The 19,011-nt window shown below is 39.2% G+C and overlaps 1 protein-coding gene across 1 annotated transcript in view; it reads right to left on the reverse strand.

Moving 5' to 3' along the window:
• LOC143282694 (PAX3- and PAX7-binding protein 1-like) overlaps positions 1–19,011 on the reverse strand; it is a 38,996-nt gene that overhangs the window by 12,592 nt on the left and 7,393 nt on the right. Inside the window, exons 7-12 of the mRNA XM_076588372.1 lie at positions 18,735–18,928; positions 17,116–17,305; positions 13,581–13,698; positions 11,549–11,630; positions 9,107–9,219; positions 5,032–5,231 (exon numbers count right to left, since the gene is read on the reverse strand). Coding sequence (XP_076444487.1) covers positions 5,032–5,231; positions 9,107–9,219; positions 11,549–11,630; positions 13,581–13,698; positions 17,116–17,305; positions 18,735–18,928 — 897 coding nt within the window. The remainder of the gene's footprint in view (positions 1–5,031; positions 5,232–9,106; positions 9,220–11,548; positions 11,631–13,580; positions 13,699–17,115; positions 17,306–18,734; positions 18,929–19,011) is intronic.

The following is a 19,011-nucleotide window of genomic DNA, read 5'->3' on the forward strand; positions in this document are numbered from 1 at the left end:
GGATGACAAAGGCAGAAATCAAAGAATGGGTCTACCTTACCCAAAACAAACAGCAACCAGAGCACAACCACAAATCCAAAAACAATATAAAATAGGAAGCTTCGAATGAATGTAGAGAAACAAAACATAAAACTGATCCCAAAACAAGATAATCACCACACTTTCCATTTTATCTACACATTTATTCAGTCTAAACAAGTCATTCTAGAGCTACAGTAGAAGGGAGCTGCAAAGTACATGGGGTCAGATACTATCTAGCAATTGGCACACATCAGATGTCAGGGCCACACCATGTTATCATCATTCCCCAGCATCCACAGTACACTTCAACAACGTCTCCTGTCACACTAAACAGGGTCAGGACCATGATTCAGGCACTGCTGTTCCCTGCAATAATGCTGTCTCCTGCTACTCCTGCAAACCGTGTTTCAGCACAGATCTTATCTAGATCTTGTGGTGAAATGTTTGGGTGACTGAAAAAATTAGCAACACTTTGTGTTGCAACACTACCGATTTGACAATTGTGATTTAACTTCCTTTCAATGTCTGCTCAATAAGAAGATGGTTATGATTGGTTGAAATCATGAAACATACATGCTCACTGGTCGAGAAAATATTGGGTCAACCTTGCTCTCTGTTCCTCTGAAAAGTGTTGACTTAATGATTCAGGGGAGAAGGGACAGAGAAAAGTGATTTTTTTTTTTTTCAACAGACTGTAGCATTTTCTACATGAGCCTAACAGCATAGCAATATGCACTCCACCATAGCAAATTCCACTCAAAACGTAGCAGATTGCCAGCAGGTCTGAGTCATAACAAATGAAAGCCAGCTGGTACATATGAGTTAGCATGGGAAATGATGCTGACAAGGGCAGAATACAAAGAAGGGTGGACGAACTTACCCAAAACAAAGAGTAACCAAAGTACAGCCATAAACCCAAAGACAACGCGGATGAGGAAACTCAGAATAAATGTGGAAAAACAAAATACATGACTATCTCCATACAAGACAATCCCCACACAATTCATTCCATCTACACATTCATTCAGTCCAAACATGTCATTCTAGAGCTACAGTAGCAGGGAGCTGCAAAGTGCATGGGGTCAGATACTATCTAGCAATTGGCACACATCAGACGTCAGGGCCACACCATGTTATCCATCATTCCCCAGCATCCACACTACACTGCAACAACAATGACTCCTATCACACTTAGCAGTGTCTGTGAGATAAATCTATGGAGCAAAAACAGATGTTTTTAAAAAACGGTTTCAACTCAAGCCACATGGAAATATAAAACAGGTGGGTCATATGTTGTAAAGAGCTTGAAACAGCCAGAAAAAGAGGTGCTAAACTTGACGCATTATTTCAGAGATTTCTACATCAGAGGTGAAAATCTATTTCCATGCCCAGCAGCTGTCCCCCCACCCCTCAAAACTCCCTTGCTCTCCCCTCCCCCCACCCCTCAAACTCCCTTGCTCTCCCCTCCCCCCACCCCTCAAACTCCCTTGCTCTCCCCTCCCCCCACACCTCAAACTCCCTTGCTCTCCCCTTCCCCCCACCCCTCAAACTCCCTTGGTCTCCCCTCCCCCCCACCCCTCAAACTCCCTTGCTCTCCCCCCCCCCCCCACCCCTCAAACTCCCTTGCTCTCCCCTCCCCCCACACCCAAACAAAGGGTTTCCAAATAAATGTCCACTGAGCCTGTATCTAGTATACGGTAGACCTCTGACTGGAGGTAAATTTGTTTATTTAGGTTTTTACCTCTTTTCCTCTTTTGTCTCTGCACTACATTCTCCTTCTCCATATTTTCTCTCTCCTTCTACTTCAACACCCTCTCTATGAACATTCCCAGACTGGGTTTACACCAGTTTCAAATGAACATTCCAGACCAGAAATCACAGATTTGGAAGTTTTCTGAACAGTCTGACAATGACTGCCAAGATGTAAGCTGTTAACAGCATCAGCCACATCTCCACTGCCAGGTGTTTTTGTTTTTTTTTTTATCTCTGTGTGAATGTAAAGCCTTTCTTGTGTTGGCTAAACTGCCTGTATGCTTTGCTCATATCAAAGACTAAATCTCAGGTAAAGTACTTCATGCAAGTCCTTTGCAAAAAGCAAGGCATAAAAGCTTCATATTTTATCAACAACTAAAACAATGCATAACTAAGTAGTTTTTTAAGTGTCATTACCTTATTTGTGAATTTATTCCATAACATTTCTTTTATTGATTTAAAAAAAAATTACTATTACAAATGGGCCATCTGTGGTGAAAAGGAGAAATTCAGGAAATTCACAGTTAACCTTATTCCTTTTTTTTTTTTTTTAAATGACAACAGCGGCAAAATAAAACCCCACCAACAACTGTCAACTGGTAGAAAGAACACTGCTGTGACTGGACAGAAATCACCAGCGGGGTCAGATACTATCTAGCAAATGGCAGACATCAGGAGTCAGGGCCACACAACGGTATCCATCATTCCCCAAGCTGGACTGATTCGAGTCTGTAGACAGGAACTTAGCCTGTTACCCTCCAATAATCTCTTCTCAATTTCAACTATTATACCACTTTGTGCTTTCTATGTGTGTATGTACCACCAAAAGACATTCCAGTTTCATTATTCCAAAGTTCCAAAATGAAAACAATCTAAACTATAATTGCAGTCTATGAGACTGACAAGCACAGCAAAGATTTTCTGGTCTGTCAGCTGTTGGTTGTACTGGAAACTACCTTGCAAACGTCCAGTTCCTAGCAAACATCCATCCCCCATTTTGGGTTTAAAAAAAAACATATACAAATGGTAAAATGCCTTGTAAATGCCCACACCCACTTTGAAACAAAAAACAACAACAAAACAACAACAACAACAACAAAATCATTAAAAACTGATGAAAGTTCAGTTTTGCTGTTTGTGTGACCTGCTTTACAAGCACTCCAGATTTTTATCTAAAAACAAGAATGTTGATGTGTTATTCAAAAACCAAGTTGAAGCATGATGTTAGTCCATGATGCAGTGTCCTGTTTCAGCAGCTATTGTTCTGTTCTCACTCCAAACCCAATCTGTGCTGTATTATGAAACAAGAGAGGCAAGGCCTTCAAGACTCACTTGTGATACACTGAAAAAAAAAAAAAAAAAAATCTAATCGTTAAAATGTGTTCTGTATTTGTTATTATAAAGCTTCGCGTTAAAAAAAAAAAAAGAAGTCCTAACCAGGCTCGAATTAAGCCCCCTAGCATTAATTACAGAGTAATTTCCCTTTTTTACTATCTGCACCAAAACGTCTGCAAAATAAATAAAACTTCCATGCTTAGCAAAAGAAGTTCCTGTTTGAACACAAAATGATAATAATGACTGCTCTTGTTGTTGGGTCAGAATATCAGATCAAAGTGCCAAGTTCAGAGAATACCAAAAAAATATAAATATAACCGTAAATGCAGTTTGCATATAATTAGGCTTCATTTTTTTATTTTTTTGTGCCCATCCCAGAGGTGCAATATTGTTTTAAACAAGATGACTGGAAAGAACTGAATGTTTCCTATTTGTATGCCTAATTTGGTGTCAACTGACAAAGTATTTGCAGAGAAAATGTCAATGTTAAAGTTTACCACGGACACACAGACAACCGAACACCGGGTTAAAACATAGACTCACTTTGTTTACACAAGTGAGTCAACTAGGGAAGGAAAAGGGGCTCCTGCAAAGAGTAAAGTACCCAACTTTGAGGTAAAAAAAAAAGTGTGCAAACTGAGGATGGGCGTATATAAAGTTGTTCACAGTATTTTTACCCTCACATGGACTGTTCTACATCACTAGGATAACACACACTTGTAAGACTATTACCAACTCCATGACCTGTGGAATGAATTGTGTGGTAATTGTCTTGTCTGGAGATCAGTTTTGTGATTTTGTTCATCTACATGTATTCCGAGTTTCCTAATTCTGAGCTTCCTCAATTGTGGTGTCTGGATTTTTGGTTGTGTTACTAATGCCTTTTGCTTTGGGTGTGTTAGACCATTCTTCTTTGTATTCTGCCTTCATCAGCAGCACTTCTCACACCAACTCAGATGCACTTGCAGGCTTTTACGTATATGACTGCTTTCAACCCTATCATTTATGCAGCCATACTCCATTTTGGCAATGGCACTTACTGGGTAAAATAAACAAAATGGAACAAACAAAGCAGAACTGAGTGGAAGGCATGAAACACAAGTTCCTTGTGTGCATGACACTCTCATGATGAAAGGAAACCAATCACATGTCGAGGGTCACTGGCATCACTTATATCTTTTCATAACCAACACACATGAACTGAAAGCAGGCTCTGAGCTGTCAGACTCTGTGTGTGCTGGTTTCGGTGAGTACACACACTAAAATGTCATGAGGTACCCGTGAAGCAGAATGTATTGTGGAAATAGCAGGCTCCATACTGGTTTACTAGTTTAAAATTCTTGGACTTTTCCAAAACTTTTGCATGCCATTTTCAGAAAACTATTTTCCTCACAAAATATATTTCTTCTGTTATGTAAATGGCCAATAGAGATGATTAACCTTACATGAGCTTTGCACATAGTCTTTGTCCATAGTTGAGCAGTCAGAGAGACATGCCTTGACTTAACACCACAACCGCACACAATTGGTACTGTTCTCAAAGTATCTTGGACCGAAACCTTACAACTGCACATATACTGACATTTTACATTTGGTGATTGTCACAAGTTATTAAGAAAATTATATTTTCTTCATTCTTCAATCAGTTATCAGCCCAAGCATCTATGTTTTTGAAAGGTTTATTTTCAAATTCATGACTTCTTCCATGACTTAAACCCTAATTCTTTGACTTTACAAGCCTGGAAAATTACCATTTGAAATTCCATGACTTTCCAGGATTTCTTTGACCTGTACGAATTGAGAGTGTTAACCGAAAAGAAAAAAAAGTTCCATAAAAGCCACACACCAAACCACCCAACCCACACACAAACACGAACACAAAGTGGCAACCGTCGTCACACAACACAGAAGCAGTGCACCCACCTCCAAAGGGTTCCAGTTCAACAGCTGCAACCTGACAAAGGGGTTGATCAGCTTGGGAATGCACAGGGAGATGTATGCTTCACGGTATGTGTCGCCGAAACTCTCCTTCCAATCCTCAAACTTGCCCCGAATCAAGTCCAGGTCTGTGAAGTCCTCCAGCGCGTCTTCTAACACTGTTCTGGCAGCCGACAGGATGGTTTCTGGAACCAGGACGACATGCCATGCAAAAATTTGCTTGGTCTAATGAGGTAAAGGAACATGTGCCAAATCATGGGATTTTCACCAAATGTCACAGCACTACCTGTTGAAAAGTGTTTAGATGTAATGAAAAGCAATTTGGGAATGAAGTAAGTAAGTAATTGTGTTGTGCTGTGTCGTGTCATGTCATGTTCTCTGTGTGTGTGTGTGGGTATGTGACATGTGACAAGAAAGAAAAATTCAGAAAGAGCAAGGAAATTCGGAAGAAATAAAGAAACAGAATCTAATCAACTGACCACTAAAAACAGACAGTGTCTAATGTCAGAATACCTATAGGTAATGAGCTATCAGATATTTGGAAAAGCTAATAAAAAAAAATTGTAAGGATGGACAGTTAAACAATTTTGGAACGGTGTTGTTAGAAAGTATAGGGATGAACCCTTTTATACTTGTAATAATAACAAGAACAGTTATCAAAGTAAAAAAACAACAAAAAACAAAAAAAACCCAACCAAACACCCCCCCCCTCCTCCCCCAACCATCTCTCTCTCTCTCTCTCTCTGTATATATATATATATATATATACTTGCACTGAGACATATCAAAGTGTTTCCACACCCAACTTTTACACGCATACATGATTCAGAATCGAACAGATTAATTACCATCCCAGGATACCACGTGGGATCAGATACTATCTAGCACAGATGTGGCATCAGAAGGCTCAGCTCTCACAATTGTTTTCCATCATTTCCCACAAAGGTCGCCAACACAGACTTATCACATAAACACCACTTTACTTACACCACTTGTTCAAACTGACATTTGACCTCTCTCTGTAAGTTACAACTGAAGGACAGCAAAATCCTCAGATCACCAAGCCCCCAGGAACTGCAGGTAGGGGGTAGTGGGAAAAAAAGAGAAAAGATTCTAATGCAAATATACAATGAAGTCAAAGCTCAAATCCCCATAACAAAGTTTAAAGAAACGACACTTCAACAACCACATAAAAAGGATTCAAGTCCTAATAAATAAAGTTCACAACTGTTGATATTCTGTTCAATAACTGACAAGTCTAGTAAGAATCTGTGTGCAATAACGCTTCATCTAAATCAACCATTTAAATCAAAACCTAGAAAAAAACATTTACTTACAAAACCATGTTCTGTACCAGCTCATGCACTAGTGAATCAGAAAACTGAAGTATTACTGAAGATTGGTTTAAAAAAAGTTAATCATTCTCTTATGTCCAAGACTGGTTGGGAAAAAAATCTTGTACTGTTTTTCATTAGACTGGTAAAAAATAAAATAAAATAAAATAAATAAAAAGCAAAATCTTCCAGTACTGTTTTTCATGCCCCAGCTTAGAATGGCCTACTGTAACACACCAACACAACCAATCCAACAGAAATGTTCTACAAAAGCAAACACAAGCCATACACAAAGTCACCCACAGCAGAAACCAGTTTCCAGACATGGTGGGTGACCACATCACCTGGTTAAAACTGCAGAGCAGCACAGCTCTTCAGACCTAAGTTATCACAGCACAGCTCTTCAAACCTACGTTATAACAGCATAGCTCTTCAAACCTAAGTTAACACAATGCAGTCCTTCAAACCTAAGTTATCACAGCTCATTTTTTCAAACCAAAGTTATCACAGTGCTTTCTTCTTCAAACCTAAGTTATCACAGTGCTGTTCTTCAAACCTAAGTTACCACAGTGCTGTTCTTCAAACCTAAGTTACCACAGTGCTGTTCTTCAAACCAAAGTTATCACAGTGCTGCTCTTCAAACCAAAGTTATCACAGTGCTGTTCTTCAAACCTAAGTTATCACAGTGCTGTTCTTCAAACCTAAGTTATCACAGTGGTGTTCTTCAAACCAAAGTTACATCAGTGCTGTTCTTCAAACCTAAGTTATCACAGTGCTGTTCTTCAAACCTAAGTTACCACAGTGCTGTTCTTCAAACCTAAGTTATCACAGTGCTGTTCTTCAAACCTAAGTTATCACAGTGCTGTTCTTCAAACCTAAGTTACCACAGTGCTGTTCTTCAAACCTAAGTTATCACAGTGGTGTTCTTCAAACCTAAGTTATCACAGTGCTGTTCTTCAAACCTAAGTTATCACAGTGCTGTTCTTCAAACCTAAGTTATCACAGTGCTGTTCTTCAAACCTAAGTTACCACAGTGCTGTTCTTCAAACCTAAGTTATCACAGTGCTGTTCTTCAAACCTAAGTTACCACAGTGCTGTTCTTCAAACCTAAGTTACCACAGTGCTTTCTTCTTCAAACCTAAGTTACCACAGTGCTTTCTTCTTCAAACCTAAGTTACCACAATGCTTTCTTCTTCAAACCTAAGTTACCACGGTGCTTTCTTCTTCAAACCAAAGTTACCACAGTGCTTTCTTCTTCAAACCAAAGTTACCACAGTGCTTTCTTCTTCAAACCAAAGTTACCACAGTGCTTTCTTCTTCAAACCAAAGTTATCACAGTGCTTTCTTCTTCAAACCAAAGTTACCACAGTGCTTTCTTCTTCAAACCAAAGTTATCACAGTGCTTTCTTCTTCAAACCAAAGTTATCACAGTGCTTTCTTCTTCAAACCTAAGTTACCACAGTGCTTTCTTCTTCAAACCTAAGTTACCACAATGCTTTCTTCTTCAAACCTAAGTTACCATGGTGCTTTCTTCTTCAAACCAAAGTTACCACAGTGCTTTCTTCTTCAAACCAAAGTTACCACAGTGCTTTCTTCTTCAAACCAAAGTTACCACAGTGCTTTCTTCTTCAAACCAAAGTTACCACAGTGGTGTTCTTCAAACCTAAGTTACCACAGTGCTTTCTTCTTCAAACCTAAGTTACCATGGTGCTTTCTTCTTCAAACCAAAGTTATCACAGTGCTTTCTTCTTCAAACCTAAGTTACCACAGTGCTTTCTTCTTCAAACCTAAGTTATCACAGTGCTTTCTTCTTCAAACCAAAGTTATCACAGTGCTTTCTTCTTCAAACCTAAGTTACCACAGTGCTTTCTTCAAACCAAAGTTATCACAGTGGTCTTCTTCAAACCAAAGTTATCACAGTGCAGCTCTTCAAACCAAAGTTATCACAGTGCAGCTCTTCAAACCAAAGTTATCACGGTGCTGTTCTTCAAACCAAAGTTATCACGGTGCTGTTCTTCAAACCTAAGTTACCACAGTGCTGTTCTTCAAACCTAAGTTATCACAGTGCTTTCTTCTTCAAACCTAAGTTATCACAGTGCTTTCTTCAAACCAAAGTTATCACAGTGCTTTCTTCTTCAAACCTAAGTTATCACAGTGCTCTCTTTAAACCTAAGTTACCATAATGTACCTCTTCAAACCTAAGTTACCATAATATACCTCTTCAAACCTAAGTTACCATAATGCACCTCTTCAAACCTAAGTTACCATAATGCACCTCTTCAAACCTAAGTTACCATAATGTACCTCTTCAAACCTAAGTTACCATAATGTACCTCTTCAAACCTAAGTTACCATAATGCACCTCTTCAAACCTAAGTTACAACAGTGCTGTTCTTCAAACCTAAGTTACCATAATGCACCTCTTCAAACCTAAGTTACCATAATGCACCTCTTCAAACCTAAGTTACCATAATGCACCTCTTCAAACCTAAGTTACCATAATGCACCTCTTCAAACCTAAGTTACAACAGTGCTGTTCTTCAAACCTAAGTTACCATAATGCACCTCTTCAAACCTAAGTTACCATAATACACCTCTTCAAACCTAAGTTACCATAATGCACCTCTTCAAACCTAAGTTACCATAATGCACCTCTTCAAACCTAAGTTACCATAATACACCTCTTCAAACATAGGACAGGAGACAAGACAACAGCAGGCCCCTACCATGCTCTGTAGAGAACTTAGTCATGTCTGCCTGGCTCTCCTCATCATCAGACGACAGACCCTCATGGTGATTGGAGATGTTCCGAGACTCCCGACCTCTTCTTCGACGAGATCTAGAAACACGCAAAAACCTGTGCTTCCGTTTCCATCTTTTTTTTTGGTTTCGTTTCAGTGTTCCCCATGCACCTAAAATTCTGAGGGTCAATATGACCCTGTCTCATTTTTGGGGGGTTATTTCACAAATTTTGAGGGTCAAAGTCTAAATCACCCCATGTTTCAGCCTGTTGCTTTTGTTTTGTTTGTTCCCTCAGACAGACACCACACACACACACACTGGTCAAACAAATCCAATGCAAACGTATTAACAAAAAATAAAATTGTTTTTTTCAATGACACAACAAGTACCATGAAATGACTGGTCTGGGGTTATATATAACTGTCACAAACAATTTTTTTTTTTTTAATACCAAGTCAAAAGTACCAAGTGACATGAAACAAAACATAAAACAAAAGTGAAATTAAGTATTCTGTGTCATCATATATCATGAGCATCATACATCAGACAGTAATAACCCAAATATGATCAACTGAATTCTGAATTTCATTTATTCATTCACTTCAAACCAACCTCAGGCGCTTTTTCTATTGACAGAATTTCTCAGATGAATCTTCTGTCACTGTGTCAGGTTGTCTCCGTTTTCGTTTTTTCAATCTTTTACCAAGTGGCCTCTTGCCGAAAACATTTTTTGACTGTGAACCTCGGAAGCAGATTGTACAGAAAAGCATCCCAGAGCGAAATTAGCAGCAGTCAAACTCCTCCAGCCACCTGTCATTAAACTTGCACTTGACACCTTTCCATGCGGCCTTCGCAGTCTTCATTCTCAGTTGGTTTTGATGGGCTAGCATTTGCCGAGGTCGAAGGCCCTGCGGCTGATATTTCGACTGGATCACATTTCACTGATTGCTTGTTCAGAATCTCTGCTTGTACAGCTTTCAGTTGACAAACGTGTATTTGTGCCCTAGCCAGCGCATCAGCAAACATTTCCAGTGTTTTTAACAAATAATGAGGTTGTTAATCATTTTCAGTGTTTGTATGGAATAGTTGACGATCGACTGAACAACTTCTCTGCACTGGGTAAATGTATGTCTCCGGTAAGGGAAACAACTCTATAAAGCAGGCTTGTCATCTGCAAGAGCAATCTGCCAGTACTTGCTGGTTTAGGAGGGTTTTTTTGTTGTTGTTTTTAAAGAAAAAGTGAGCGTCATTATGACACACATACCGAAAATCAAGTGTGTCCAGATTGATATATGTGCGTCATTTACTCACATGTGCGTAATCGGGAACACTGGTAGTGTTTTTTTTTTTTTAAATCCCTCTCCTCCCTCCCCCCCAAGGATGTGGACAGATCAATTCGCTCACATCTCATTCATTCCATGTAAAATTTGAATCCAGATCAATTCACCCACATCTCATTCATTCCATTAAAATTTGAATCCGCATAGGCGGATAGTAGTTTGCACAGGACAGGAATGTCAGACTCCTGCCGGAGTCTGCACTAGTTGGGTCACGGTTAAGTATGTGTAATTAAATTTGAATCCAGATCAATTCACCCACATCTCATTCATTCCATGTAAAATTTGAATCAAGTCAAACATATTGATTTCCTGCAGGAACTGAAAAAGAGTATCCGAGGGAATATCCTGTTACTTAAAGATTTACATACACACAAATAGAAATATAGATTTATCCATTTTCAGTTCTTTTGAATACATGCCTGAATGCTACTCTATTGTGCTTTGCAAACATACTTTCTGTTCTTTAAAATGAATGCATGAGATGCTTTCCACCTAGCAAAAGGAAACTATCTGGAGAGGTAACAAAGGCATGAGGTACTCTACCTCGATTCTCTTTTACTCCCTCTACACAATGGATGCCTGCAGAACAACAGAACATTCCCTTCACCCTAATAAAGCTGTCTCAGCATTGGAATAGGTTTTCTGATTCTGGACACACACACAAACACACATCCCCTCTCTCTATATATATCTACCCACATCCATGTCTTTGACTCTCTTTCAAAATATATATGTATATTTATAGCTATCTTTCTCTTAAGTTCCCTTGGCTGAAGGAACTGTCATGCAGGACAGAGAACATTACAAATCACCACCAGTTAATTTGATGGAAAAGAAAAAGGTAGTGCCCAAAAAAGGGATAAACTTTAAAAAAAAAAACCTTCACCACCAAGTTTCTGTACAAAAACACCTCCCAGTGCCAAATATTTTAGTCAAGCGTTTGTTACACAGTGTGAAAAAACAGTCCATTTAACATGAGCCCTCAATGTTAACTTAAGTCGCCTATGGCTGTGAACCAACTGGTCGACTAAATCACCTATGCAGCAAAAGAATCAAGAACCTCCAACAATTGCAGGAAATGCTTACCGTCTGGCTTCCCGCTCAGCTGTTCTACGCTGCTTAGCTTGCTCCTCATCAGTGCCCATCACGACCTGACCAGCCGCTTTGTCTGCCCATGGAGAAAAAGCACTCCAGGTTAATCACCTTCCTACTCTTGTTTATGACCACAAAAATAGTCACCACTTCAGACTTACCTGATTTTTTTTTTTTTTTTAATAAAAAAAAAAAGGTTATTGTTATTACTTCTAAGGAAATAAATTTGTAAATCAATGAAGGCTTGAAATTGTTACAAGAAATTAAAAGAGGTATCAAAAGAAAAACAACAACCCAATGGCAGCGGTCAGTCAGCTGTACCCAGATGTCAGCCTGTTGTGCATATGACTTCACTCCCATGTTTGGAAAGCGCTAAAAGCTTAGTTTCTGACCGTGGAAAGGTGCTCTCTAAGTGTCAATATTATCATCATTTCATATCTTTAAGCCCAGATTAGTGAAAAGAGATTGAAAGCAAGAAAGGAAAAGGAAGAATCTGAAATCTTTGTGGACAGCCTGTTTACTGGGAGCATCGCACTTCCTATGGATCTGTACACTCATTTCCTTTCCATGAGGTTTTCTAGAGAGGGGGGGAGAACATTTAGGAACTCTGATAAAAGTCCCATCCTGAAGGTGCTCAATGGTTTGAGCCTGGACACGTGTCTTGGACCCTGAGCCCCATCCTCAGAAGGCCCGGGTGCAGCAGTCTATTCGTGAATCGAGCCCAGATTTACCCCCCCAGGGTCAATATAAGGGGGAGTCAGTAAAGGCCAGCCCAGAACCACACCATGCGAAAAACAGGGGGTGGGCAGGAAGAGTATCAATCATGACTAACCACAAATGACCCTGGAGGTGATGGCCAATGAGACCCAATACAGACACACATCACATATAAAATGGCTGGCTGCATTAACTTGCAACTTATTTCTGTCTGATTCTTCCTTTTATTTTTCTCTCTCCCCTCCCTTGTCCCCCCACACCCTTTTCAGCTAGCTTGGTGGAAATGTCCTGTGTCCTGTTTACTTCACTCAATGTATCAATCATAGAGAAGTAGCACTGATAACTTATTCATAAATATCAATCCATGAAAAGCATTTATTGCAGCAATAACATTACTGGTTAAAAAAACCAACCAACTTCAATCTTCTCAAAATCATCTTTTTTTGTGCTCACCATCAGAAAAGTGCTTTTATCAAACCAGACTGAGCTGAATGTGAACATTATTTCACAAAAACAGCCAAGTCTTGAACATTATATAGAAACTGTCTTGAGGGCAATAATATGGCAGATGAAGAACCAAAAAATTACTTATATAAAAAGTTATAAAATTTTAAGCATGAGAATCATATATATATATTACTTGAGACAATATGTTAGATGAAGAACCAAAAAATTACTAACTTATAAGATATAAAGCATGAGAATCATGTCAGATTGATTTTCATTTACAATCACCACAGAAACGATGAGATATAAACTACACTTTTCAATCCAAATTATGGTTTCTGTGCACTGTCAGAAAATGTTGTTGTTGAACCAAAAATACTGAGCAGAAATGTGGACTTTTCATCCAAGACAGTTTACACTGATCAGTGTTTAACACTCAGACAAATTTTCCCATTCTGTTTATCAAAGTTTCAATCTCTTTCTATCTTTCATAATATTTTCCTGCTTTCATACTCTGAAAAGAAACTGCAAATACCTGTCAAACTATACATATACATTTAATAAGAGCCTGAACTGCATGCAAAAAACACACAAAAACATACACAAAAACACACACTCTCAACAAACATCCAATACAACATTTTCTAAAAAAAATAAATATTAAAACATTGAATAATAAATCCATGTTATTTTCACTTCTTAATAAAGGAAGAAGAAAAAAAAAAGATGAAAAAATGAACGCAACTGTGACCCTAACCCCCTCCTCATTTCCCCCCAGATGTGGGGTGTGGAACCTGTTCTAACCCATTGGAAGCTGTCCCGATTCAGAGAACGGGGCAACAGCAAGGCGCAAGATACCGACTCGTCATATAGTCTTGGCACTGGTCTCGCACATCCTGCTGCCGTCTCTGCAGCAAATAAGTGGCTCGTGAGCGCAGCAAGTTGTGCATGCGCTGCTCCAACTCATTAATCACTGGAACCTGTGGAAAGAAGGAACAGATAAAGACAATGGCAAAACCAAACAAAGCATAATAAATTTTGATCAACTCATCAATCAAAATCAAAACAAACAAGGAAAAAAACAGTCATACTGCCATGATTATGTTTGTGTTGGTCTGAGAGAATGTATGGTTAAGTGATGAGCCTCTGAATGTGCAAGTAATTACCCCTAAAATTTATCACAGGATAAATAAAGATGATGTGCTTCATGGCCGAGTCTGATAGAAAATTAAAAGCCAAAATCACAAGTGGAACACTTTCACATACTCAAACAGCGCTATCAATGTGATGATGCAAAGATAAACTTACATGTAACTTGTAAGAATAATGAAGCATCCATGCTAAGGTTCACACTATATTTATTTATCTTCAGATTGATCATACTGCTAAACCTTGGTGAAATAAGATCAGTATTGTATGAATCTGAAGCAAAATTACTACTTTGTAGTACTTTTAGCGGTGTAATTGATTTTGCTGAAAAAAACAAAACATTTGCAAATTCAAGGGGAAGAAGTCCAAATAAAAAGAAAGGTGACTAATATCCTGACCTGTAAGCTTAGTTATATCACAGTGAAATGACAGTTTCATTGACCAGCATATTTTTCAGCAGCAGTCAAAAGGTTCATTTGCATGATTTCTTTCCAACAAAATGCCACAAGCCATTCTTCTCTAGAGTGCCAGTCTTCAGGCTGGTTTGAATCAGTCAAGTGCCCCCCCCCACCCCCCTCTCCCCAGCCTTCACCCTTACCCCAAATTCAACCATGTCTGATGATTTTATTCAGCAACACTTGAACCCTAAAGGAAACTTTCAAACATTCAATATGCTACAAAAAATGGGATTAACCTATTGTCACCACCATACTATTTTTAAAGTTGTATTTTTCCATTCAGTTTACATGTGTTCTTTGTTTCAGATGTGATCACAGGCAGCATGGGGTGCACGTGTGTGTTGTCCGCAGGCGCGTATGCATGGGTGTGCACATGTGCGTGCATGCGTGTGAATGCACAATCTACCTATCCAAGTGCAAGTCCGTGTTGCAGGCCAATCAGCGTGCGAGTCAGTGGGTGAATCTGCGTCTGAGTGTGTGTGTGTGTGTGTGTGTGTGTGTATGTTTGAGTATGTGTGTGTGTGTGTGTTTGTGTGAGTGCGTGTGCGATGCACGTTTATCTTTTCAAATGCTCAGCCATATGAACTCCGGGTACATGGAGTTTTCCAATGAGACTGGTGTTTCCAAATCTCACAAAGTTAAAGTGTCTTCATATTCTGCAGGTCAAGGTTATTCACTTTTTGTTCACCAGACCCATTTAATATTACAGACCACCAGGAACATAATATAAAAAATACATTATGAATTTTTTTGTATGAAAAAAAAGAAGTCTTTATCAGTTTAAGACCATCACTAATCATCAACTGGCTGTGGAATTCTTTGGTTTTGTGCCAATGTATTATGTCTTGTATACGTGTGTATTACCACTGCTTATATCAGAGTTTGACATAAGCTGACAGTTGGGTCAAGAGCAAAGTAAAAGCTGTACAATCAACAGTTTCTCCACTGCAATGGGCTTTCTTTAGTGAAAGACTATATGACTCTCAAACCAAGAGGCAAGACTGCACTGTGTCTTTGCGCTGCAGCCTCGAGAACAAGTTGGCTTTCAGGAACCATCCCAACACCAACTGTCCAAAAATCCTCTTAGACAAGCGAGTGGGGACGCAGTAAACTTCGGCAAGACACCCTCCACTATAATCAAATTCTAACCCCGTTAATCAGGACAGCACTTGCCTCCACTGCTGTTCTGATGGTCAAAGTCGGACACAATACAATTGCATATAATTGCTGACTAACTTCTGATTATACTGCTTCTTTTTGTTTCTCTTGCATAAAATGAATTCTGGGGTCGTTAAACTCCAATCTGAACTGGACAACAAACATGTTCTGAACTTAAACTGATCATAATACAAAATATACATTCCAGTCCAAATCAAATTTGATTCTTTTTCACTCTCTCACTGTGACGCAAGGAAGTAAACTGCTTTGCAAATATAAGCTAATATTACTTAGTAACTTCAAGCTATATATACAAAAAAAAAGATGTTTTTTTTTCAAAATCTCCACCAAAAACAGAGACAAGAAGAGCCAAGAAAAAGCAGAGTACAAAAAAAAAAAAAAAAAAAAAAAAAAAAAAAAAAAAAAAAATCTAAGTCCATTATAGTGCAACAGCCCCGACTCTCTAACAAGCATAAATAAAACATGCACACACACAAAAAAAAACCAACCCAAAAAACACAAAAAAATAAACAACCCCCCCCCCCAAAAAAAACACCACATCAGGATGTGGGGAAATATTAAATGAATATTTCACAAGCTTTTCTTTCAGTAAGTGTATGTGACACATGCGTTGATGGAATCTGAAAACCGGTCAAGGACTGGGGGTTTTGGAGTGAGGGATGAGCGACACATGCCAAAAGGTATTTATGATGAGCAGCTTTTTAATACTTCTGTTCCCTGAACACTGATGACCTGCTGTGGTTTATGATCACTAAAAGCCACAACACTTGCTAACTGCTTTCTTCAAAATTCAAACTTTTAAGTAAACCCTATTTCACAGGACAAGAAACTGAACCGGTAAAATGCTCTATGAGCATGCACAAGGGAGGTAATATACTATGCGCATCTACTTTCGTTTTCTACCCTTCAGTGGGGTAGTAGGACAGGGAATCAGACCCCTGCTGGAGTCTGCACCAGTGGGTCATGGTTTAGTTTGTGTAATTAAAAAAATTCTTTCCTCTCTCTGAGTGACAGTGATCAACCATGAACATCCCACCAATCAAATCATGAGCAAAACGACGTTACATTCATACTATTCACACTGTCCTGCATCTCAACGTTTCTATTCCGCTTTCTTTGTCAGAATACCCATGACCAAATTTCCTCAATCTGATACTCAAAGGGAAGAGAAAAAATGTATCTGTGAGAGATATGGATGGGGAAAAAAACAAAAAAAAGAGAGGAGTGTAGGGAGGATTTCTCTGTCAAAGTTTGAACTGAAAAACACAGCAGATACAATCTAACATTCTTTGACAGCTTTTATCAAAACAAAACAAAACAAAAAACAATAAAAATAAAAAAAAGAAGAAGAAAAAAAGAAAGACAAACTACAGCAGCAGCACTGAAGCTTGAACATGACAAACAAGTGATGGAAAGGAGAGAGAGAACAAAGAAAGAAATGTGTAACGGCCATGCCCTTGCTTCCCTCCCCTTCTCTCCCTGCCCTAACCCCCTGCCTCCTCCTCCTCCACCACCTCAACCTCCCCCACTCCCTCCTACCACCTCCTTACCCCCCTCCGCCACCCCCAAAACACACTGAAAAACACCTTCCGGAATAATGTGGTGACCCACCTTTTCATTGAGACATTCAACCAAGTCTCTCACATACCCCCTCATTTCTTGGAAAAAGCGGTATCGCTCTTCCAAGCCGTCTGTGCTCTGCTTGCAGGTGGTAATGGTGGTCTGCGCTTCTTCCATATCACTGCGGGCTGTGTCCAGAGCCAGCTTGTGGCCTCTGTACACAGTGTCCAGAGTGTCTAGCCTACAAATGGAAAGGAGAGAGAATAAACAAGTGGAGCGGTGGCCTTCTGGTAGTAACGTGTCCGCCTAAGAAGCATCACCTGTATTTTCTGTCCCTCCTCTAGATCTAGACTTATGTGGTGGTCTGGATGTTAGTCATTCAGATGAGACAATAAATCAAGGTCCCATGTGCAACAATGTATTCAACGCATGTTAAAAAAAACAAAAACCATGGCAACAAAAGGGCTGTCCCTGGCAAAATTCTGAAGGATAAAACCCAATTTGACAGGAAAAATAAATCCATTGGCAGGCATTGGAAAAAACCTTAAAAGTCAGGGGGGTGCTGCACAGCTGTGACACTCTCCCTAAGGAAAGCAGACCAAATTTCCAAAAGGAAAAATAAAATACAAATGACACATGGATACACAGGATTTGCTATAAGTCAAGGACCACTTCACAAATAAGCAGGCATGTTCTTACAAAATGTTAAAAAATATATATATCATGACATGTGTTTTAGATTATGCACGTTGCATACAGCCTATGACATTGGCCTCTCATTGACCACACAGACGTTTTAGGCACACAGCTTGGAAAAAAAAACATGTGTTTAAAAAATCAGTTTCAGCCAAAAATTTATAATTATTCAGTGGTGTTTACAAATGACTGCTTGATTTTTCACTGTTACAAAAAAATGAAAACGGATGTACAAGAAAGCACCTCTGGTTATTGAGTGGTGTTCATTATATTGGCTGCATACACCACTGTTTGCAGGAAATCATCTTTTCACTATGCCTCCAAAGAAGAAAACTGCAAGTTCCAATGTGGTCCTTAACTTTTTTTGTGAACCCTGCATATTTTGAAAATTTTAATTAGACTGACATGGAATTTACGATTTCCCTGCAAATGCAATACTTCCCCTCATTACACATCATGAGCATGTATTATGTGCGTGCACGCGCACACACACACACACACACACGACAGTTATATTTTCAAGCTTCAACAAGATTTATTTCAACATATGCTTTTAGCTAAAACACCAGCATTAAAACAAATAAAAGAGGTAACTTATTTAGGTCTGATCAAAGTTACTAATCTCACACACACACACACAAATTATCATGCTTAAAAAGCAGTACGAAATCATTAAATGACATGCATTCCTACATACACATACTTTCATTAATTCACTCATTTATCTACCTTTGTAGCAACAGCTCTAATCTTCAGACAACAAACACACTTACAAAGTGATGCGCTTATGAAGCGATACTCCTCCTTTTTTCCTCAGCCCCTCCACCCCACCCCCACAAACAAACAACATATCAGAAACACTCTTCCTATCATACAAGCTTTGGCTTTCTCTCATAGAAACAATAGGCAACACATTTAATTAAGTCAAACAAAAGGCTTAGATCACATCGGGACGTCCAAACATGTTCACCTACCTCTCTTGCAAGCGCTTCCGGACAGATTCTAGAGTGATCTGGGAAGTGTCCCCAGCTGACAGGGGAGTCTGGAAGGGCATGGGGGTGGCCAGGTTGGGCCCGTACCGGCTGAGGTCCGGACCCGAGCTGGTGGTAGCAGCAACAGCAGTCGCCTGGGAGCCATTCATGTGTTGCTGGAGGATCACTTCTGGTGCCTGAAAACACAAATCATCATCTAAAATAAAATATAAATTCATAAAAGATAAAGAAGAAGAAAAAACAATATTCCAGTGCCTAA

The sequence above is a fragment of the Babylonia areolata genome, chromosome 6 (genome assembly GCF_041734735.1).
Source record: "Babylonia areolata isolate BAREFJ2019XMU chromosome 6, ASM4173473v1, whole genome shotgun sequence".
NCBI lineage: Eukaryota > Metazoa > Mollusca > Gastropoda > Neogastropoda > Buccinidae > Babylonia > Babylonia areolata.